Genomic DNA, 21259 nt, shown 5'->3' on the forward strand with positions numbered 1-21259 from the left:
AGATACTCATGGTTCATATTGGTCATGTTTAAATAAGTATTTAAATGTCATCAGTCTTCTAGACCTTCAGAAAAGATTTAAACTAAATCACACTTAGTTTGTGTTCCTTTTTAAATTTTGTGGGTCATTAATTTAAAAAAAAGTGTTAGGGCTTAGCGGTGACCTTAAGACATTATACCACTTCTCCTCTTCATCCTCTTTCTTTATAAAAGGTGATGACAATATCCTGACAGTAAGCCACGAAATATATTTTTCCAGCAGCGTCACCTATCTCCTTGATGTGATTTCCTTGGCATCATCTCCTTGGCAGTCTTCAGGCAATTGCGATGGTGCCTTTGAAGTTGCCTCTAAAGAGGCTGTTACATTAGTAGGCTGCTCAGCTGGACTGTCTGTTTTTATTTTTCTGGATATTCTCTTTCTTTAACTGACCTTTTGATTAGGAGTAAATCATGTGTCTATATCAATTAGTATACAATACCAAAACATATTTTTGGTGGGAGTCAAGTATTACTTTACACATTTTTCATTAAAAATACATAAAATGCAACAGTTTGTCACTTGCATTCAATATCTTTGTGCTCAAATAACCTTCTTTACTAAATTTTGTTTTGAAGTCATGAATTGTAAATGCACACTCCAACACAGAGTTTTGTTGAAATCCTGGGCTTTGTATATATATGTATCGCTTTACCTTTTAGAGAGAGAGATCTGCTGTGTGAGTGTGTATTAGATGCATATGACTTGGGTACATACGCAAATCCCTAATTTTCAATAAAATAGTTCTTTGAAAGTGAACCCTGGAAGATTAATTGTAATAATCTTTTAAAAATTCCTGTATTTATAATATAAATATTGCTTCATAAAAACAATTACTTTAACCATGTAAAGTCCTAAGTACAGTGTAAAAACATGTGTGTTCAATGCATGTCAGGGTGAGCATCTGTGGTCTACTAATTCAAAAAACACATAGAGTCATAAAGATGATTTGGGTACTAACAAAATACAAGCAGCATAATGACTGCATAACTATACATACTTAATGAAAGATTGTGTGTGTGTAAAAAATGTGTGTGTGTGTGTATATATATGTATATGTTTCTTAATATGGATTAAGTCCTTGATTGATGGACTGTAAATGAAAAGCTAAGCTAGGTCCTTGAAATACAATAGCCATATGTTGCCATGGTACTGTAAACCAAGTTAAATGTTAAAGATAAGAATGGATGTGCATAACAAGGATAGAACGTAGCAAAACCTTATTTAAGACACTAAAAGGTTATTTGAAACTAATGTGTTTTGTATTCATTCCTCAACATCTTAAAATGGCTATCATGTAGTTTTTGCACCTCATTATCTAATAATTTCTTATTTCATTACTGTGATTAATGCCAGATACAGGGAAAGAGCTAATGAATTTCTAATACTACAGTTCTTGAATAAGTCAGCTAATTACATGTTTTTTTTAAATTAAGATGAAGTTAGCTAAGGATGTTGTGCTAAACTCAAATGCATAATCTCACAATGACAATACACCTCATTTAGCTAAATATATGTGGTAGAATTTGTATTTTAGTGCCATCAAAATGTTCTTCTTTTAAATGGACGGTGGCAATTCCTAGTGGGGTTCTGTTACAAAACAAGGTGCATTTTTTTTTCAATGAACAGTGTAAAACATATGTTTTTTAAAAAATAGTAATACTGTATTTGGCACATGATCCATATTAATATCTGCTTATCATTTAAATGGACAAAATGTTGTCTAATTAGGGTGGTTGGTAAAATTTTGGTACTTTAGCTTTCTCTGTTGTTAGCCATGCATAAAATGCTTGCCTATTGATCAGTGCAGAATAGCCAGGGCTTAAACAGCTGACATCTGCTTACTCTTTTTTTTTTTTTTTAAACACAGAATAACAAACCATTTCAGCTTAATCTACCTCAAATGTGTGCATGTAAATGGGGGTCCATCTATTGACCTGTATTCTTTTCAGTTGTGGATTGGTCCACATGGTTTATGAAACCAGGAGGGCTGATTTGAAATGCAGATGTCGAGACAGTGAAGTACACCCTCCCCTTTTTCCTTTGCTCTATCTGTCAGGGTGAAAAATGGCTTGCACAAGGGTCAGTCACCCATACTCACTTAATTACTTTTCTTGGACCTACAGAACTGTCACAAGCTGTGGTGGATGCAGGAGCTGTTCCTCTTTTAGTACTCTGTATCCAGGAGCCAGAAATTGCTTTGAAAAGGATTGCTGCCTCAGCCCTCAGTGATATTTCAAAGCATTCTCCAGAGTTAGCCCAGACAGTAGTGGATGCGGGGGCTATTGCTCACTTAGCTCAGATGATCCTGAACCCTGATGCTAAACTGAAGGTACTTAAAATTTTTTTTTCTAAATTACACCAGGCATTATTTGTTACTAAACTGAGGACATTGGTATCCATATTTATTTAGAAAGATCTTATTGAAATGTCTAACAAAAAAAGCATAACTACACAGTTGATAAAGAGTTCTGATTATTTTTGTGTGTTCAATAGCTCCTCAATAAGGAACAGTGAAACTAGTCTTTCAAATGAATAGTGTTTGTGTTCTAGGGCAGCAGTGCACAGAGAGGTTTATGTAGTGACATCTAAGAAACAAATTTGGTGTTAAATGTAAAATCCAAGCCCCTAAACTTTAAGACCTGTTAAATGGATTTAATAGATATTACGTGTACAACCCAGTTACTGGAAAGCAGAGTTACACATTTCTGGTTGTGTTATAAAAACATTTTAGTTTAATATTTAAATACAATAATGTATTTGTTTTTGGAATACATTGAATATGTGTTTCAATAGCTCTTAAGTTGTCATATTTATAGTTTAGTTTATAGAAAATATAGTTCCATTCCTGTGTACAGTTTTACTGTCTTATTGTTACAGCTATAAATAAATAATAAAATATCATGATTAAAAAGAATATAGCTAAACACTTAAATGGAATATTTTAAATATAAGAGCTGTGGTCTCAATCTTATGCTTTGCAAGCAAAAGCAATTACTATAGGTTTCTATATTTTCTTTTATGATATAGTGTTAAATTATGACTTGTATTTGTGTTTCTGTTATATAGCATATTTTAAGAGGTAAACCTAAGGAGAAACTTTTATCAGATACTAGTGAATACTCTCAGCTATTAGACTGGTATGTGAATTGACTCAATATAGCTTTGGTTGTTTGCTCAGTGTTGCTTTGTTTTTTCATGGAGCAGATTGTGTGTATGATGATACTTTGTGTGTTGTGGGGTGTTTGTATAATAATAATAACTTATAAAACATTTTCTGTTTACTAGCGTCAGGTGCTTTCAGCTCTCAGCCAAATAGCAAAGCATTCTGTGGATCTTGCAGAAATGGCGGTTGAAGCAGAAATTTTCCCAGTTGTACTCACATGCCTGAAGGACTCAGATGAATATGTCAAGAAAAATGCTGCAACTTTAATTAGAGAGATAGCAAAGCACACGCCTGAGGTAACACCTTGAAAATGCAAATACAAGGTCGCATCATTAGATTTTACATTTTAAATACAATGCCGTATTATTCCGTCATTTGCTTTTAAAAAGGGAGGGCAAAAGGCTCTGTCATTTCCACTAGAAAAATATGGAAATGTTTTTGTTGGTGTTCTGAGATGTGAATTGAATATGAATTGGATTAGGAAACTATGAACAATGTACATAATTAGCTTTTCCTTACCAGTATGTCTCAGTGCAGAGAATGGGGAGTGCACTAATAATACTTCAACCACAAACATTAAAAAATTATGAGTCAAGATACCCTCTTATCCTTCCAATCATGAGATTGGCTTAAACATCACGAGGCATTTTAAAATGCTGGGATTTTTTTCTTTTCCTTCTGGTTGTTGAACCTTTAGGTGATACTTGAGTCACATTTCAGGTTTTTTCCACAGCCATAAAAACTTGCTTTTAAAAAGCAAGAAAAACTTGCTTTTAAAAAGCCTAGAAAGCTGAGCTTCTGAACTACAGAAACTGGAGGCTTGAAACTGAACGCTAAATATCATAAGACTCAAGATAAAATCACAAAAGTCGGCAACAATGGTCTGTGAATAATTGTGCCCTAACCAGGCTCTAGATAGAATCCTAATGACTCTCATTGACACTGGAAAGTTCTAATCCACAAGCTTGACTTTAGACTGATAGCTATTGGACCAAAATCATCCCTGCTGTAAATCAACTGAAGGAATTTGTGCAACACTAGAGCTGACTCTGGCCCCAGGACTTTTCTAAACTAGTCAGATATATCAGTTATATGAACATTCTGGAAATTGTCCCCTTGGCCTCCTTCTGCAAACACAAGGGAACTAGTGCAGCAGTAGGATTTGGTGAGCTCATGCAGTGGTCCAAACCCCCTCAGTGCTGTGGAGCACATCTCTACTGGACTTCCCTATGCATATTTGAGGGGACAGTGGAGTGGGGTGTGGGGCTGGTAGGTCTGGAGGTTGCAGTAGTAGTCATGGAATAGCTTTGTGGCTGTTCTACAGCCTAAAGGGAGGATTCCTTCCCCTCTCTCTTGGATTTCCCTTCTGTTTTCTGTGGCTGTGCACAGATACAAGTTTGACCCTAAGTGACTGCAGTCAACAGCCATGTAGAGTATTTATATTTTTAAAGTACTTAACTTTTAAAGCGGTCATCTTCTAACCAAGCTGTTGCATTAACAAAATGGTCCTGTTCCTAAAATGCTTTGGGAATTTTAGATAAAACTGAAAATACCCGTCAATATAGGTGGAAAAATCCCCCATAATAATATGAAATTAATATAATCTCTAAATGTTTGTGATGTCCTAAACCACTCAAATGATGCTGTCTAAGTGATGTTAGAGGTGACATCATTTGGAAAAATATAAACCACAGTTTAATCTACTCTGTGGGCATTAAAGACCCCAGTCCTGATTATTCTTTGCACCAAGGCTTCTTAGAGCAAATTACACATGAACCTGCTTTAAGGACTCTTCACACACTGAGTGGTGTAATTGGGCCTTAGTGTAAATGAGCATCTGGCTCAATATGTAAATTTCTACAAGTCATTAGCATGTTAAACTTTCGTCTGCATAATTCATCAATAAATACTTACTAAATAGATTTTTGGATTAGGCAAGTCCATAACGTTCAATGTCCAGCTTATCTTGCAGTAAAATTAATAGAAAACAGAGACATTCATCACACTGTCGACGTTTTGCTACACTATTAGCACTCATAAGTCCAAAGAATGGATCTGATTCATCACTCCGTTATTCCAGTTTTACTCCAGTGTGACTTGATTGTGAACAATAGAAATACACTTTTTAAAAAACAGGAGTGAAATACTTAATACTCTCCTGAGTATACTGCTTTATGGTTATAGATACGCTACAGTATCTAATTTCTCTAGTTTATTTTCTTTCAGCTTTCACAACTTATAGTCAATGCAGGAGGAGTTGCTGCTGTGATTGATTGTATTGGCAACTGCAAAGGAAACGTCAGGCTGCCTGGCATCATGATGCTTGGCTACGTAGCAGCTCATTCTGAGAACCTGGCAATGGCAGTGATCATCTCCAAGGTTAGCTCCTGCTTCCTTGTTTTCTTATAACCCTCACAGTGAGTTTCTGAGAAGAAGAGGTAGAATATAGTCCCACAAATGATTGGGTGGAGTGGTTTATTGATTTGTTTAGCAATGCACATCATAGAAAAAGTACCAGCATATTTTTCTGTTTTGTATGTCCCTTAGGTTTTGATCCTGCAAACACTTAATCACATGCTTAACTTTCAGCACTTGAGTAGCTTCACTGAAATCAGTGAAGTTACTCAAGCACTTAAAGTTAAGTACATGTTAACTTTAAGATCAGGGCCCTGGTTTTCAGTTATGTACTTACAGGTAACTATTAAGGAAAGAGTAAAACTACATCAGTATTAAATTTCACACTTGGCAGTAACAGTGCACTTAAACTGCTGATAAAACATATCCATTCTTTTCAATAATGAGACTAGGCAGTTGTATGTAATTTTTAGGTTAAATTATTCAGTATAAGAATTATAATTTGTGTGCCTTTATTAAATAAACAACTTAACCATATTACAATTTTTTAAAACATGTATAGTTTTGATACAAGATTACATACCCAGTGATATGAGTGCATCTTCTGTAATATTACTCAAAGTGTTCAAAATGATCGGACAGTCTGGAAAAGTAAGGTCCTTAATGAGTTGCTGCTTTTGTGCAATGTTGGTACGGATTGGTTTACCAGAAAAAGTATCTGTTGAAATGTAAAATTATGCTGAGTTGCATTTGCACACGCAAAGAAAAGAAAAGGTGTGACTTTATATAGCATGTTTCCTGTTAAAATGAATATTTGTGCCCACATAATAATCCTTTTTGAAACAAAAATTTATAATGGCATATCATTTACTAAACCACTATGACTGCACTGCTACTAGTATAATAAATTTACAACAAAAATCATCATGCTTACACACAATCTTGGTCCCTGAAATGCATTATATAGCTTGATTCAGCTGTGCATATGATACTTTGGATTTAATAAGTTTGATGTTTGTAGATTTTTCAGTTTTAAATGAATGTGTTTGATAATAATGTTGGAGGGTAGGTGAATTACCCTATGTGGAATAGTTGAGAAGAGGGTTTAATATTTCTTAAATATAATTGTATCTAACATAATGTTTTGATGTGTGTTAAGGCCAGTGGATAGTTGAATAGGTGTTATGCATTATCAAAATACATAATTCTAATTATAAACTGGGCATGACTAAGGGAGCAATCTAACTGACGAAGGTCCCAGCTCATGTGATTATGGGTCAACATCTCCCTAAGTAATAAGGTATTGGTCGTTCTTAGATCAATTGTGTCCAATGAAAAAGGAAAAAATGACATTATGAAAGACTCCTGTTCATAAAAAAAGTATAAAGTAAATAAAAAAGTACTAAAGACCTTGGAACATCAGTGTCTGACAAAAATGGCAGCTTTGCTTTCAGCTGCAGCCTGAATTGTGGCATCAGCTCTTTGAATCCTTTGGAGTAGCTGACATGTTCACTCAAACTGCCCTCAAACTTAGAGAAACTGGCAGATTTAATATTCTCTCTCCAGTTAGACTTGTATAGATTTTTTAAAAAATTCTTTCTGGCCACATAGTTCACTTGAAAAATGATAGCTCTATCCCATGTTCATCTACAATTTATTCAAGCCAGAAAAATAGAAATAGAAAAAACAAGCTTTTTCTAATAATCTGTTTCAGTGTCTAGTCCTGCCCTAGATTCATAATGTTTTGTGTTTTTAATGAATACTACAGGGGGTGCCACAGCTGTCTATCTGCTTGTCAGAGGAACGAGAAGATCATATGAAGGCAGTGGCTGCTTGGGCCTTGGGACAGATTGGAAGACACACTCCAGAGCATGCACGTGCTGTTGCTGTAACGAATGTGTTACCAGTGCTGCTTTCCCTGTATATGGAAACAGAAAGCTCAGAAGATCTTCAAGTAAAAGTAGGTGCAGTGTCTGAAATATTATGCATTGTTAATCGTCAGATTTAAGTCCTTCAAAATTAGAGTGTTAATTGTTATTCAATATTATCATGCTACCAGTCAGTGAGTGATGTCTAATGGTGTATTTTTACTTTTTGTACACATAAGCCTTTCTTACAACTTTATAAGTGCTGTCAGCATGAAATGTGTTTTTGCTGGCTTAGAAAAACCACTCTTGGGTAAAGTATAGTCCATATTTAGGGCCATCATTACACATTTACAAGGGGGCCAGTTACTGTCTGCCTATTACCCTTTGTTGAAATAGATTTTTGTGTGACATTACAGGAAATGATGTAATGGTATAATATCTATATCTATATCTATATCTATATCTATATCTATATCTATATCTATATCTTATCATATCATGTCATGCCATTGTGAAGGCAACTAGAGAATGATCAGCCCCAAATCTGTTGAGTAAGAAGACCCCACCTTCATATAGCCATTTTCAGAGTTTTAAGGCCAATGGTCACAAAATAAAAATTAAAAAAAAGGCCAACATTCTCTGAACCTGCAGTCCTACTCAGTTAGGTCATTACTTTCTGTACTTTCTCTGGTTTAAGACCCAAGCACTGATGTACACTCACTTCCCTCTGCAGAGGTGGTAGCGCAAGGTGTGGCTCCAGACTGGCAGGTCTCCTAATAAACTACTACTCAAATACAATCTTTTAAAAACATGCTTTTAATTTAACTTTTTTGTCATATTACAGTACTTTCATTTATATTTGTTTAGGGGGCCTACTCCCTTTTCCCTTGTACTCAGAGGACAATTGCCATTACTTTGAGTAGATAACTTAATAGGAATATGATGCACTGATGGTTTGTTTTGCAGTTTGATAAGATGAGCCGACAATTGGTTCTTCATTAAATTAATTGATGGATTGTATAGTTTTGATTCAGAAAAATGCCCTTTTGAAATAATTCTGACCAAAAAAGCAAATTGATCAGACTTCAAACCCCAGGAGGGTGGAACATAAATTCACATTGTTGTTTCATTGGTGTCTTACTATAGACATTTTGTTTTGCCTTTCAATAGACTAAAAAGGCCCTAAAGAACATCTTGCAGAAATGCACATATCTGCCAGCACTTGAACCCTTGCTGCATGATGCGCCTCCCAATATTCTGAAACACGTAGTTGGGCAGTTCAGTAAGGTAAGAAAAGGCTTTGCTTGGTGAATGATAGATTAGCCATCTGTTACCTAGACAGCATGTTTGCAGTGTTGTTGTAGCTTTGTTGGTCCCAGGATATTAGAGAGACAAGGGGGGTGGGTGAGGTAATATCTTTTACTGGACCACCTTATATTGGAGAAAGAGACAAGCTTTTGAGCTACACAGAGCTCTGTCTCTTTCACCAACAGAAGCTAGTCCAATAAAAGCTATTATCTTGACCACCCTATGTCTCCAGCTTAGACAGCATGTCATCCAGTATTCCTGAAGTATTCCTAAAATCAGTCTGAGCTGTTCTTTCAGGAGGTGGGTGGTAGGGGCCTCAAATATATCCATTTTCCTTTTATTAACCTAAGATCCTACCTGGGACTGACCTGTTCTAGCTGAAGAGGGGTAGATACTGCTGTCTCTGGAACTGTCAGTGATAATCCTGGATGGGGAAGAAAGCAGTCACCATAAGTAAGGCTACGATTTAGTCACGGAGGTCACGGCAGTTACGGATTCTGTGATTTTACCGGATGTCCGTGACTTCTTCAGCTGAGGCTGTGGCTGGAGCCAGGGCTATGCTCCCCACATAGCCCCATGGCTTCCACCGGTGGCCACTGCCGGGGCTGTGCGCCTCTGCCCCATAGTGAGGGCTGCAGCTGGGGCTGTGCACCTCTGCTGTGGCTTGCATGGTTATTTTTAGTAAAAGTCACGGGCTCGTGAATTTTTGTTTGCTGCTGGTGACCTGTCTGTGACTTTATTAAAAATAACCGTCAAAAAATCTTAGCCTTACTCATAAGCAAGACACTGTCTTCCTCCTCTGCCAAAGTAGAAAATTATCCCTTATGCAGAGAACCCCACTAGGTCAGTGCATCGCTTAAGTTCCACTGAAGCCATGTTTTAGGTCTAGTGCAAGCTCTCTGCACGGGTGAATTGAATCAATTATTTGAAAAATTGTTTTAAAAGTAAAAGCTTCTCCAGTTCTGTGTTTTATCTTTTGACTCCAGTCCTGGACTAGGTGGAAAAATCCTAAATCTTCTTCCAAACTCTTTAAAATGTGCAATTGTGTCTGTTATTTCAGTAACAGATTTGAGCAAAATATAAAGAAAGGTAAAAATTAATGTAATTAAAATATTTTATTTAAACTCTGAATAATTGTCATGGATTTTAGGGATTTTAGGGATTTTAGTTGTTTCTGCCATGGTGACCAGCTGTTAGGGAATCCCACTCCACTATAGGCCTTTCTTCTTTCAAATACAATATTGCATAAACCTTTAGTAGAGAGTGCCAGATTGTCCTGCTGTGGTATTCTTTGCTGGAAATGCCCAAATAAAATGTTCTGATATTATCTAGTACTACATTTCACAGGTTTGTTTATACATCTGTCTAAACCAATAAGGATTGCACATTTGTTCAAAATACCAGTGCCACGTTGCTTATGTGTGTTGACCACTGGAGCTGGCCAGGAAACCATTTTCCTATCCTGCAAAAAATTTTGAGGTACTGAAAAGTTCAACATCAGGATGAAAAGTCAATCTCAAAAATGTTTGTGAACTGAAAATCTGAAAAAATTCTTGGTTCAGCTTATTTGAAACATTACATTTTGATTTTGACCATTTGAAATTTTTATATTCTTCTTTGAGTGCTGTCCCTATGGGTGCACCACTTCAGGTGTTGGTGCATCCTGGTGCTGTTGATCAGAGATCTTCTGTCGCAGTGTTTGGATGGGATGCGCATGTGCAGTAGCTGTCTCACTGCACTGTTGGAGTCTCAGCTAGTGTGCGCACGACCCAACCCCTTCAGTTCCTTCTCAACCATCCTTGGCTGAAGATGGAACTTGGGGCAGTGCGTCAGCGTCTTCCCCTGTAGAAAGAGAAAAAAGAAAAATATTAGGTAGATACCTTAGATAAGTTAGGGTGAGAAATTGCTATTTGTAACCAGTTTCTTTAGTGAATTAAGCTTAGGATGTGTATTTGTTTATTTTGCTCAGTGATCTGCTTTGTTCTGTTTGCTATCCATTAGAATCACTTAAAATTCTAATCCTTTATAGTTAATAAACTTGTTTTGTTTTCTGAAACCCAGTTTGTGCAATTCATAACTGGGGGGGGCAAAGAGCTGTGTCTATCTTCCTCCACGTTCAGGGAGGGGGCAATTTTCATGAGCTTATGCTATATAGAACTCTATATAGCGCAAGACAATCTAATTTTGGGTTTGCACACCAGAGTGCTGGGCAATCCCCTAGCTGAGTCCTCCCACACAGCTGATCGCAGTCTCTGGGTGTCATTCTGAGTTGGGTGTGTCCCTACTTGTGTGTGTGCGCTGGAAAGGGGCTTGATAATCTGTCACAGCAGCACAGAGTAGGGGCAGCCCAGGCTGGTGGGACAGGTGGGCTCAGTGGGACCTCCGCACATCCGGTGGCACCCCAAAAAGGAGGTCCAATCCATCACATATCTCAGAGATCTGCAGAGCAGCTACATGGGCCTCAGAACATGTGTTCATTAACTAGTGAGCAATTACACAAGATTCACAAGCTGATGCCATGCTGGGTCTACCAGTCCTCTCCTCCACTATGCATGTAACTCCAAAGTCCCCCCAGCCATAGTGGACACTGTTCTACAATCACCTGAAGTGGAGCATCCACAGGGACTGCACTCAAAGAAGAGAGAGTTACTCACCTGGTGCAGTAACTGAGGTTCTTCAACATGTGAGTCCCTGTGGGTACTTCACTACCCACTCTCCTCCCCTCTACTTTGGAGGTTGATACAAGGACTCTACGGTAGAGAAGGAACTGAAGAGGTCGGGCTGCATGCACGCTAGATGAGACTCCAACAGTGCAGTGAGACAGCTACTGTGCACGCATGTCCTGACCGAACACTGCTACCAAAAATCTCCAATCAACGGCACTGGGACATACCAGCACCTGAAGTGGAGCACCCAAAGGGGGACACATCTCAAAAAACTTCAGTTACTGCACAAAGTGAGTAACCCTCTCTCTCTTTTTTTTCTTTCTTACTATATTCAAAAGGAAAAGCAGTTTCAACCTGGAAAAATGGATTTTTTCATTTAAAAAAATGTTAAAACAAAATGTTTTTTCAATTTTGAAAATAATGGTTGAAACTGACTCTTCCGCATGAATGGTTTCAACAAATCAGCATTTTCTGAAAATTCCCAACCAGCTCTGCTGACCACAGCAAGTCATGAAGGGAGTTCTTAATAGCTAGCTGCCCATTGTATGGATTCTTGCTGTTTCTAATGCTGTAAATGGCTTGGACACAGTTTATATTGGATGACATGTTGGTTCTTTATGCTTCTCCTCACCCAACTATGCTTGGGTGGTTTATGTGTAATGTATACATTTATATGAAGTTCTTTGCAGTAAAAGTGTTTCTTTTGCACCATAACTCGGAAATTCTCTGTCCTTGGACATTACGGAGATTGCTTCCATCAGCTAACTTATAGCCAAGTAAAAGCCTTATTGTCTAAAGTGCACTTCACTGTGGGGAGGCTATGGCCATTTGAACAATGCCCTGAGTACAGGTCTGTGCATCACCACACTGTCTCAGTGTGGGTTGAGGGAAGGACTGTGCCTCTCTGAGAAACACAGTCCCTCCCTAAGATCTCTCTTGCTTAAGGGGAGGGTGCATCCTGCTCCCCCCAGCCAGCTTTGGGAGCCAGTATGGAGGGAGGAAGGGGTGTGGCTTACCCCCTTGCTATCCCCTTTTAGGTAATTTGTGCCCTTGGATGCAGCAATTCCACAGTGAAGGGATTGTAATTGTTCCTGGCCCTTGCATGAAGTGGTAATGGGGACAAGCTCCTTGCTTTCTCCCTTTGCCCTCTCTACCTGAGGGCCAGGACAGTCTGTTGTTTAATCCTTCTGGGGGTGTTTTATATGGTACAAAAGGAACTAGAGAAATGAAGTTTGTCTGATCAAACTGTTAGCTCATCTACATGATGGGGAACGTGTCTCATTCCTTTTCCCCACTCTTTTAGCATAGTTGCTCTTTTTTTCCAACATGCTAGTTAACAACAAGTGAAACACAACCAAATTTAAAACTTGGTTTGCCCAGCCAGATTAAATGGGGCCAGATCAAGTTATAAAGTGCTTTTGCCCATGTAGGGTTTAATCTACAGGGTTGGGTACAACCATGTTTAATCAATCATGGCTATTTTTGTGATGTAGATGTAGTTGTAACAGCTCATTGTTTCACTCCACATACCATTCTGGCCTAGTAGACCCACTGGCCAACTACTACCATTCTTTTTGCCTGCCCACAACCCTCCTCCTCCTCTGGAGAGAGCTGCATATCAGCATCATTCAGGGGGCTGCAAAATCCCTTTACTTACCACTTCTGCTTTCCATCCCTTTTTTGCAGAAGAAACGTTGCATTTTTACTATCTGTAGGGGCCATCCATGGCTACACAGACGGATTGCGGGATTTGATCCATGATTTTTAATATCCAGAAATTTGAGTTGATAGTAACATTCCATATTAGATCATAAGAATGATATGAAAATCTGCTGTACAAATAAACTGAGTGAATCAATATAAAAGATTTAAAAAACTCAGTGGTAATGGGACAGGTGCAATTATCATTCCATGTTAGTTTTCTGTTTGTTTCATCTTCACAGGCAGGTTGTTTTGTAGAAACAATTAAAATATTAATTGCATAAAGCTGTCATAAGCATTTTTTATGATTTACAGTGGTGTATATTAAATGAACAAGTCAAATTATGTTGCAGCTCTGTGGAGGTGGCTCAAGATTTAATTGTTCCTAGTTAACCAACAAGTTAAAATAAAACCTTTATTACAGGAGGTGCTACATCTTTGAATATTGGTTGCAATTCTGTTTTATCTCATTCTCTGTGTATGTTCTCTGATTTTTTTTTTTTTTAATATTAAAGCTTAGCAATGTAGAAGGCTCTTTTAAAGGAAAGTTTAACACTCATTATGTACTTCATTTTTTGTAGGTGCTGCCGCATGATAGCAAAGCACGACGTCTCTTTGTAACAAGTGGTGGACTTAAAAAAGTTCAAGAGATAAAAGCAGAGCCAGGGTCACTTCTTCAAGAGTACATCAACACTATTAACAACTGTTACCCAGAGGAAATAGTAAGGTGAGGAAACTGAAGTCGTAGCAATTCATAGTTGTTACATTGTTAGATTGTCTTCAAAGCAATGACACAAAACGAGAGATTTAAAATATAATTTAAGGTCTGTGTGAATGCCCTTTTAAAATTAATGATCATCTTTGGTTATCAGCCCCAAAGAGTTGTTGGATGAACAAAAAATTAGACAGATACTTTCCTGTCGTTGTGAATGCTTTATTATTATCTTTTTTAAATTGCCTCTCAGGTTCAAATTTACCTCTTCCTAAATAAACCCAAGATTGACTTTTTGCAGGGAACTAAGTGGGAGTTGGGGAATAGAATTAACTCCCACATCTACCAGTCAGGCTCTGGGGCTGCAACACCACCCTTCTGGATGCCATGCTAATCGGTAAGCTGCAGTAGCAGTCTCTGCCCCATACATGGAGTATTCAGGCCATGGAATCCAGCTAATGTATCTTTTGGTGTCTCCTCTGACTTCCCAAACACTGTTCTTTGAGCTAACTTTAAGCCTGTTCCGAGGCTTCACTGAAACTTCCTTCAGTGTACCAGGGTGCAGAGAGCCTCCTGCTCTGTTGCTGCAACCACAGCTGCTCCTTCCCTGAACCTCCTCATGAGGCTTAAGTTCTGTATAAAGGACCATGCACCAGCTGTCTGCACCAAGGTGAGTTTTGCTCTTAATGAATACAGAAATACTGTTAAATAGCTGGCACTCAAAATGTCGCCAACCTTAACTTATAACAAGGAGGGAAATCTCCTCCTGAATTCTAGATATCCATTTACCAGTTCTTCACTTCAGCAACATACTTATGGGGATGTTGTACTGTTGCACTCCCTGTACTGGTTCTTTGCATCAGCGTCATCAATTTTAACTATCGTAAACAGCATTTGTTAGCTAATAGCAGTGCTTAATTTGCAATGAAAGGTGCTGGGGCCATGAACTGCCAAGCCTTGAGGTGCCAGGGCTCAGCCCTGGAAAGCTCTGGCACAAGTTAAACACTGGCTAATAGCTGCTGCAAATTAGAAGTTGTACAGAAATGGAGTCCTGTTTGCTTCTGCAAGGGAAAACTCAGTGACTGCCAAAGGGGTAAAGAATCATGAAGACATTTTCAAGCTATGAAGAGTAACAATACAGAATAAAAAAATACATTTGTTTACATTTTTTGGCTATACTTCATGTTTCCTTTAGCTACAAACTACTTTTTTTGTTAGGGGAAGCAAAGAAACATGCCATTGGTGTAATGAAGAAAATGTGCCCTTTAAGCTTCCTCCCCTCCACCCCCGCCACCTCTTTGGGCCCTTATGGTGCTCCAGAGGTCAGGGCTGGATTTGTCCTGTAAAGCTGCTTTTTCAGGCTGTCTGTCTGCAGATTCAGGAAGACAGCTACATTAGTTTGCATTTGGAAAGTTATTTTCACAAAAGCTAATAATGGATTTACAAAACAACTATATAAAGTTTTAAATTCTGTAGAAAATCAGTGAGGAGAATGGAGCAAACAGAAATTCCATGCATTATTAACACTCCCCACCCCCCGCACTAGCATTTGGGATTTCTGATTGAACACATTTCAGTTATAACAAACCTTACTTCTATCTCCTTGTAGTCAGGGCTTTCACTGTTCTTAGATGTGCAGCATACATGTGCCACAGTGGCTCTGTATGGATCTTTAGACATACAGTATTACTGTGTTTTCTTAGGAACATACACAGTAATACAAGTCTCAGATATTATGCTGATGGGTATGGTATAAGAACCTAGACAGACAGCTAGCAGTGCAAGACTTCTGTACTATGTAGATTGAAGGCTCTTTCTGGTATAGCACTGAAGAGATTTTTGCTTATACAACTAGGGTGCATGCCTCCACTCTTAATAACTTTTAGAATTAAGAATAAATATAGCTTCCCTATTGGGCATAAATTGATAATGTCTGTATTCAAAACCTTATTTGTTGTTCTCGAATAAGATGACCATAATATGATTTGGAAATATTGAGGTAAATACAGCTATTCCTTTCCTGGTCTGTGTGTTGATTTTGAAACTTCATCCAGCTCTCTTAAGTCTGATATTCGTGTAACATCAAGAATGCAGGACGTGGTTTTTGTAAGCTTTGGTGGCTTGTAAAAAAGGGAGCAACTTGACTGTTGTAAATTCCTCAATGCAAAGTCTTCAATGAATCCCACCGACAAAGGAAATTCTCCAGAAGTTTCTCAAGGGAGAGAGACTTTGACCATGGTTGTTTCTAAGCAAAGCATTGGAAAAATTTAACGTAGTTTTTCTTGGTCTTATCTTGCCAAGTTGGAATAGAAACAAACTAGTCCAGCATAAAGAAATCAGTATGCAATGGACTTTCAAAAGCCTTTGTTAGGACTTTATTTGTGGGTAAATAAAGGATAAAATTCTCCCCTGGACCCTATAGGTTAATAGAATTAATAATTCCTTTAGATGTCTTTAGAATATTTCACCCCACGGATATAGGTTTTTAAAAAATCCATGAATGATTTACCAAATCAATGATCCTTTGTAGTTTGCAGTTTTTCTAGGTAATAAAAATAGGGCTTAATTTACAAAGAAGTGAGCATAAAAGTGCACATCTGACTTAGACATGCAAATATCTGATGCACATAGGTGAGATTTTGCATACATAGCTGGGTATGGGCATAAACACTGATTTACACACACACTGGGGCATGTATGGATTTACATCAGATCCGGGTGTACATAAAAATGTGCACAAATTTTAAAATTTGGCTTCTATGAAGTCTAAACTAAGCGTATTTATTAGAAATCTCAGTGCAGACAAAATTCTAGCATCTATGTCAAACCATGAACTATAGTGTAATATGCTTGAGGCCTGCAGGTTTGGAAGGATTTTATAAATTTTCACCAATGAACCTTTAGGTAAATGGTACAGTTCTGTTAAAAAAGCAAAAACAAAAAGCCTTCAACTGGTCAGCAGCAAGCTTATTCAGAAAAGGGCAGCCTGCTTAAAAAACAAAATAAAATAAAATAAAATGCTGGCCTCTGATTACTTGAGGCACACTGGTCTGTTCTCAAAGCCAGTCAGAATGCAGTAGGTCAGTAAAGTCACAGTGAATTTCTACTCTAATAAAAATCTCTTGAATAATATAATCTCCATCAGTCATTTGGTATTACAGACATAAGATCACTGCCATAAAACATTGTTACAAGATCACTGTTACTAACATTGTACATTAATCAGCTTTTTGCCTTTGCATTAGTTCTCGACACATGCACTTGCATTTCTCTGGCAGCCGTAAACCATTATGCTGTGACAGCCATTCTGTGGAAACTCCTGCTTTGCATTAAGGGCCAGTGTTTCTCAAGATCTCAACACCCAGCAGCTCCCATTGAGAAGAGTTCTGTTGGGTGCTGAGCTCTCTTGAAAACTGGCCACTTCCTTTAAGTGCCGAAATGGGAGCTGAGCTCTTTTTGAAAATCTGACTCTAATTGAATACTGAGCAATTCTGAAAATCTGGTCCTATAAGTCTGAATACTGGCATTTTACAGTCATTTTGCTCAAGGGTAAATGACGACACAAGATGCAAGGTTGTACAGAAACAGTCTCTTACAGGATTACAGGTGGATAATTACAGATCTTCTTGAGCTAGAACCCAAGTTTGAGTCTAGCAGTTTTTGTAATAAATACACTAGATATTAGTATAATTTAAATATTTAGCATAATATATATTCTCTTGTCTAATACACAGACAAAATGTTTCTTTTTCAGGTATTATTCTCCTGGATATTCTGATGCACTTCTGGAAAGGGTGGAAAATTATCAACCAGTTTTATAAATGCTTCAGTTTTTCTGTTAAAATACTCTTTCTCATATGTGCTTTTATGATGGGCATGAAAATACAGTACAGTATAGCCAGAAAGTTTTGCTGAATTCTGAAATATTTATCTTTCTCCTATTCTCTGAACTATTAATCATCATTGTTAATCCTTTGTCAGTTTGAAGAAATAACCTTGACCCTTTCTTGTGCTGTAGTGTTTGTGTAAGCTTACATTGAGAACAGGGCTTCTCAAATGTCAGGAGTTCATGTTTCTCAAAAGTCACTCATGCTGCAGGCAGCTGAGCACTGCCTGGATGTACTCGGGAGCCCTCTTCAGTTCCCACTGTCCTCAATGGAAGTTGAGGGAGCTCAGCGTCTCCAGCAATTTTGTTCTGTATATAATTAGTTTCTCAAGTTTTGCTCCTCCTTTTCTGATTTTTCTGCCTGATCCTACAAGTAGTTATTACCCCATGTTTCACTAGAACTCCATGTGAGGGCAAGGATTTGTGATGGAAAAACTCTTTGTAGAATCAGTCCTTATTCTTTATTTCCTCAAGGAAAGTTAGTGGTTATCTGACCTGGACCCAGGCTTTGGCTTTCCCAGTATCATAACCATTTTCCTGTTTGTACCTTTATATATACGTTAGAGCTGCCCAGGTCTGAGAGAATCCTAACCCTTTTTTATTATGCAATCAATTTATTATGTTTTCCTCTGAAACATTTCCAACCCCTCCCTGATGGAAAGCAAGAGACTGACTTATGAGGTACGATTTTGGTCTCTAGGGGCCAAAGTAGGTGTAAAATAGACAAGCGTCAGGGTCTGACAGCGATATGAGGATCAAATCCTACCTTGGCTGGTGCAGTATGGTAGACCAGGAATCCTGGCCAGTGCATCCTCTGCAGGAGTCCTGCTGCTCAAGGCAAGATTTCTCATGATGGGAAGGGGCAGCACACTTCTCTTCCCCTCTGATCAGGGGAGCACCCAAACGGAACTTTCTGTATGTACATAGGGGCCAGATCCTGTAAGGTCGTGTCAGATTCAGAGCACTTTCAACTCTGATTGAAAGTACGCAGCATCTGGCAGGAAGTACTCAACAGCTCACAGAATGGGCCCTCAGAATAATGCCTGCAAAATACTGAGCATCTTCAGTGAATTGAGGGCACTTTACTCCCAGTGATTTGAACAGGACTTGAGGTTGCTCAGCATTTGTCAGGAGACAATTGGCACACTGCAGAATTGGGTCCAAACAGGACCAGAGCCTAAAGAGAGTCCCTCATCCATAGGTCATGCCCACACAGGTATGTTGCAGATATTAGCTGTTGGCTTTTTAGTGCTTGCTGGAGCACTATGGAGAGATTTTTCCCTCTTACATGTTGTAATAAGACTCTTAAATTCCTCTTATCCCTCTTGGGTACCAGTGCAGCACAGGATAGGATGTAGCCCTGAGTATTCACTAGCTTACCTGGCATAGTCATTTGTCATTCCCTTTGAACTACTGACCATTTTTCTCCCTCTAGTATGTAACATTTTCTTTGAAAGAATAATAAGAATTTTGTTTCTACAGTGGAGTGTTGAACTACTCAATGTGGGGAGAGACGTTTGAAAACCCTGCATTAAAGAGAACACTTTTGACATACAATAAAATGTGTCAAATTAATTTTTCTACTTTCTGAAAAAATGTATTAACTGAGTAAGTTTATAAAACAGGAATTAACTATATATAACAGGAGCAATGCTTCAGTGTAGTTGGAAATAATTTAGAGTGGGTTTCCTTGGCCAAATTCTAAATTTCTATTTTCTTTTATTCTTGTCAGCATCATTTTCAGCAGTTTACAAAAATATTGATGGGCTATCTTGACTAAAGGACTAATTCTACAAAGGGCTGAGTCCCTGCTGTGAGGTGTGAGTACTATCAGCTTCCACGCTTTTCAGAGGGAGTAGAGTACACAGCACCTTGCAGTATCTAGCCCTAATTGAAGTGGAAGCTGAGAGGCTTCATGAATTCTGATATGGAGTTATTCATAGACCATACCAGGTGGGTTCCTTCCTTAGCAACCAAAATATCTAAAGGAAAGTAAACACCATATCATACCCCATGAATGATACACTGTGTACATCCCAGGGATTCTGCACGGGTAAATTTCAGGGCCTAAACCAACCACCGACCTCTAAATCTTTTTCTAATTTCTCACAGTAGACCAGATCATCCAATCACTCCAACTGTGAGGACAACACAGTGTGAAAGGAGGGTGCTTGGTGCCTGGCAGAAGCTGGCCCAATACTGGGGAATTATTATTTAAGACAATTATACATTTTATCCTAGGCCAATAAAATCATTTGGCCTCTAACTGCTGTAGTAATAATCCAAGGATCCTGCTAGATCCTGCCATGCTGCTGCAGCCAGGGGAATGGAGATGCTAGAGAATCTTGTGCTGGTTGCCTGCAGTTGAACAGGCTCCTTCACTGGATTGCACTCCCTCCTCCTGTGGCTGGAGGACTCCCCAGGGACACTGATGCTGCACAGGGCAGGATTTAGGTCTTAAACAGCACTATCACTTATTTGCATTTTCAAATTTAAGATCACTAGCTCAATGACGACTGTTTTTTGCAGTGCTTCAATAGCTATGTTTTACAGCACTTCAGACTTCTCTCTCTTGGTTTAAATAATATCTATATCTATGTTAATGTTTACACCATTACTGTGGCAACTGTCAAGTGTGTATCTTTTGTCTCAATTCCATGTAATAAAATATAGACATTTGCATTTGAATTAACTGTAGAAATTCTGGTTTTGTACTGGTTTAATGGCATCATGTCCCACACAAACTTATGGAAGTTGGCTTGATGAAAAGGCCGATTGTGCAAGGGTCAGCTGCTGCCTCAGTTTACCTCTGGAGCAGTGCTTCTATATCTCCCTCTGAAATCTCATGCACCCACGTATTTCAAATATAATTCCCACTTGTGGGGACTGGTTTATTAACCCATAACACAAAATAAATATAAACTGTCCCTTTTACCCTTCCAGGCACAAGTAGTTATGTTCCTTTAAACTCACAGCTTCTTTAGCCCTTCTTTGGGCTCAGGTAATTCTTTGCCCTACTATCAGGGCTTCTCAGTTCAAGTCCTTGTGGCTCTTAGTTGAAGGTTCTTCACAGCTCTCCTCCTAGGGGCTGCATTTGAATCCTGGCAGGCTTCCCCCAGGCTCCCACAATCCTGGCTTTACTACAGGAGAGCCTTGCAGGACGATCTGGTACAAAGAACCCAGGCTGGCGCTCACCTTTCCATTTGAGCAGGATTCTGTTTACTGAAAGCACCACTTCTGGAGTTGTTATGTGACTCAGCAGAGGCTAGGGCCTGGAAACAGTGCAGGGATGTTCAGAATAGTAATCCTTTTAGCAGCAGTATTGGCTGGTCCACAAAAACTATCTTTTTCATCTAGCTACTCAGGGATCAATAGGATCTGCAAAGGGGAGCTTACACAGATAAACTCTACTCTCACACATATGATTCAAGGCAGGTTTCAACCAACTCAGAGAAATAGTAGACAAGGTCTCATGGAAAGACCAATTAGGAAGGACAGGAGTTGAAGGGAGCTGGTAGTTCTTAAAAGATGTAATAATAGAGGGTCAAAATGAAGCTATTC

The 21259-nt window shown here is 38.5% G+C and overlaps 1 protein-coding gene across 1 annotated transcript in view; it reads left to right on the plus strand.

The window, feature by feature from the left end:
* The window catches only part of SPAG6 (sperm associated antigen 6), a 42910-nt gene extending 22524 nt beyond the window's left edge, over positions 1 to 20386 (plus strand). The window contains exons 5-11 of the mRNA XM_073334224.2: positions 2163 to 2368; positions 3325 to 3498; positions 5429 to 5581; positions 7326 to 7517; positions 8596 to 8712; positions 13682 to 13827; positions 17567 to 20386. Of these exons, the coding sequence (XP_073190325.1) occupies positions 2163 to 2368; positions 3325 to 3498; positions 5429 to 5581; positions 7326 to 7517; positions 8596 to 8712; positions 13682 to 13827; positions 17567 to 17633 (1055 nt within the window). The 3' untranslated portion in view covers positions 17634 to 20386. The remainder of the gene's footprint in view (positions 1 to 2162; positions 2369 to 3324; positions 3499 to 5428; positions 5582 to 7325; positions 7518 to 8595; positions 8713 to 13681; positions 13828 to 17566) is intronic.
* Positions 20387 to 21259: the final 873 nt, after the last annotated feature.

Source organism: Lepidochelys kempii, chromosome 2 (assembly GCF_965140285.1).
Source record: "Lepidochelys kempii isolate rLepKem1 chromosome 2, rLepKem1.hap1, whole genome shotgun sequence".
NCBI classification, from domain to species: domain Eukaryota; kingdom Metazoa; phylum Chordata; order Testudines; family Cheloniidae; genus Lepidochelys; species Lepidochelys kempii.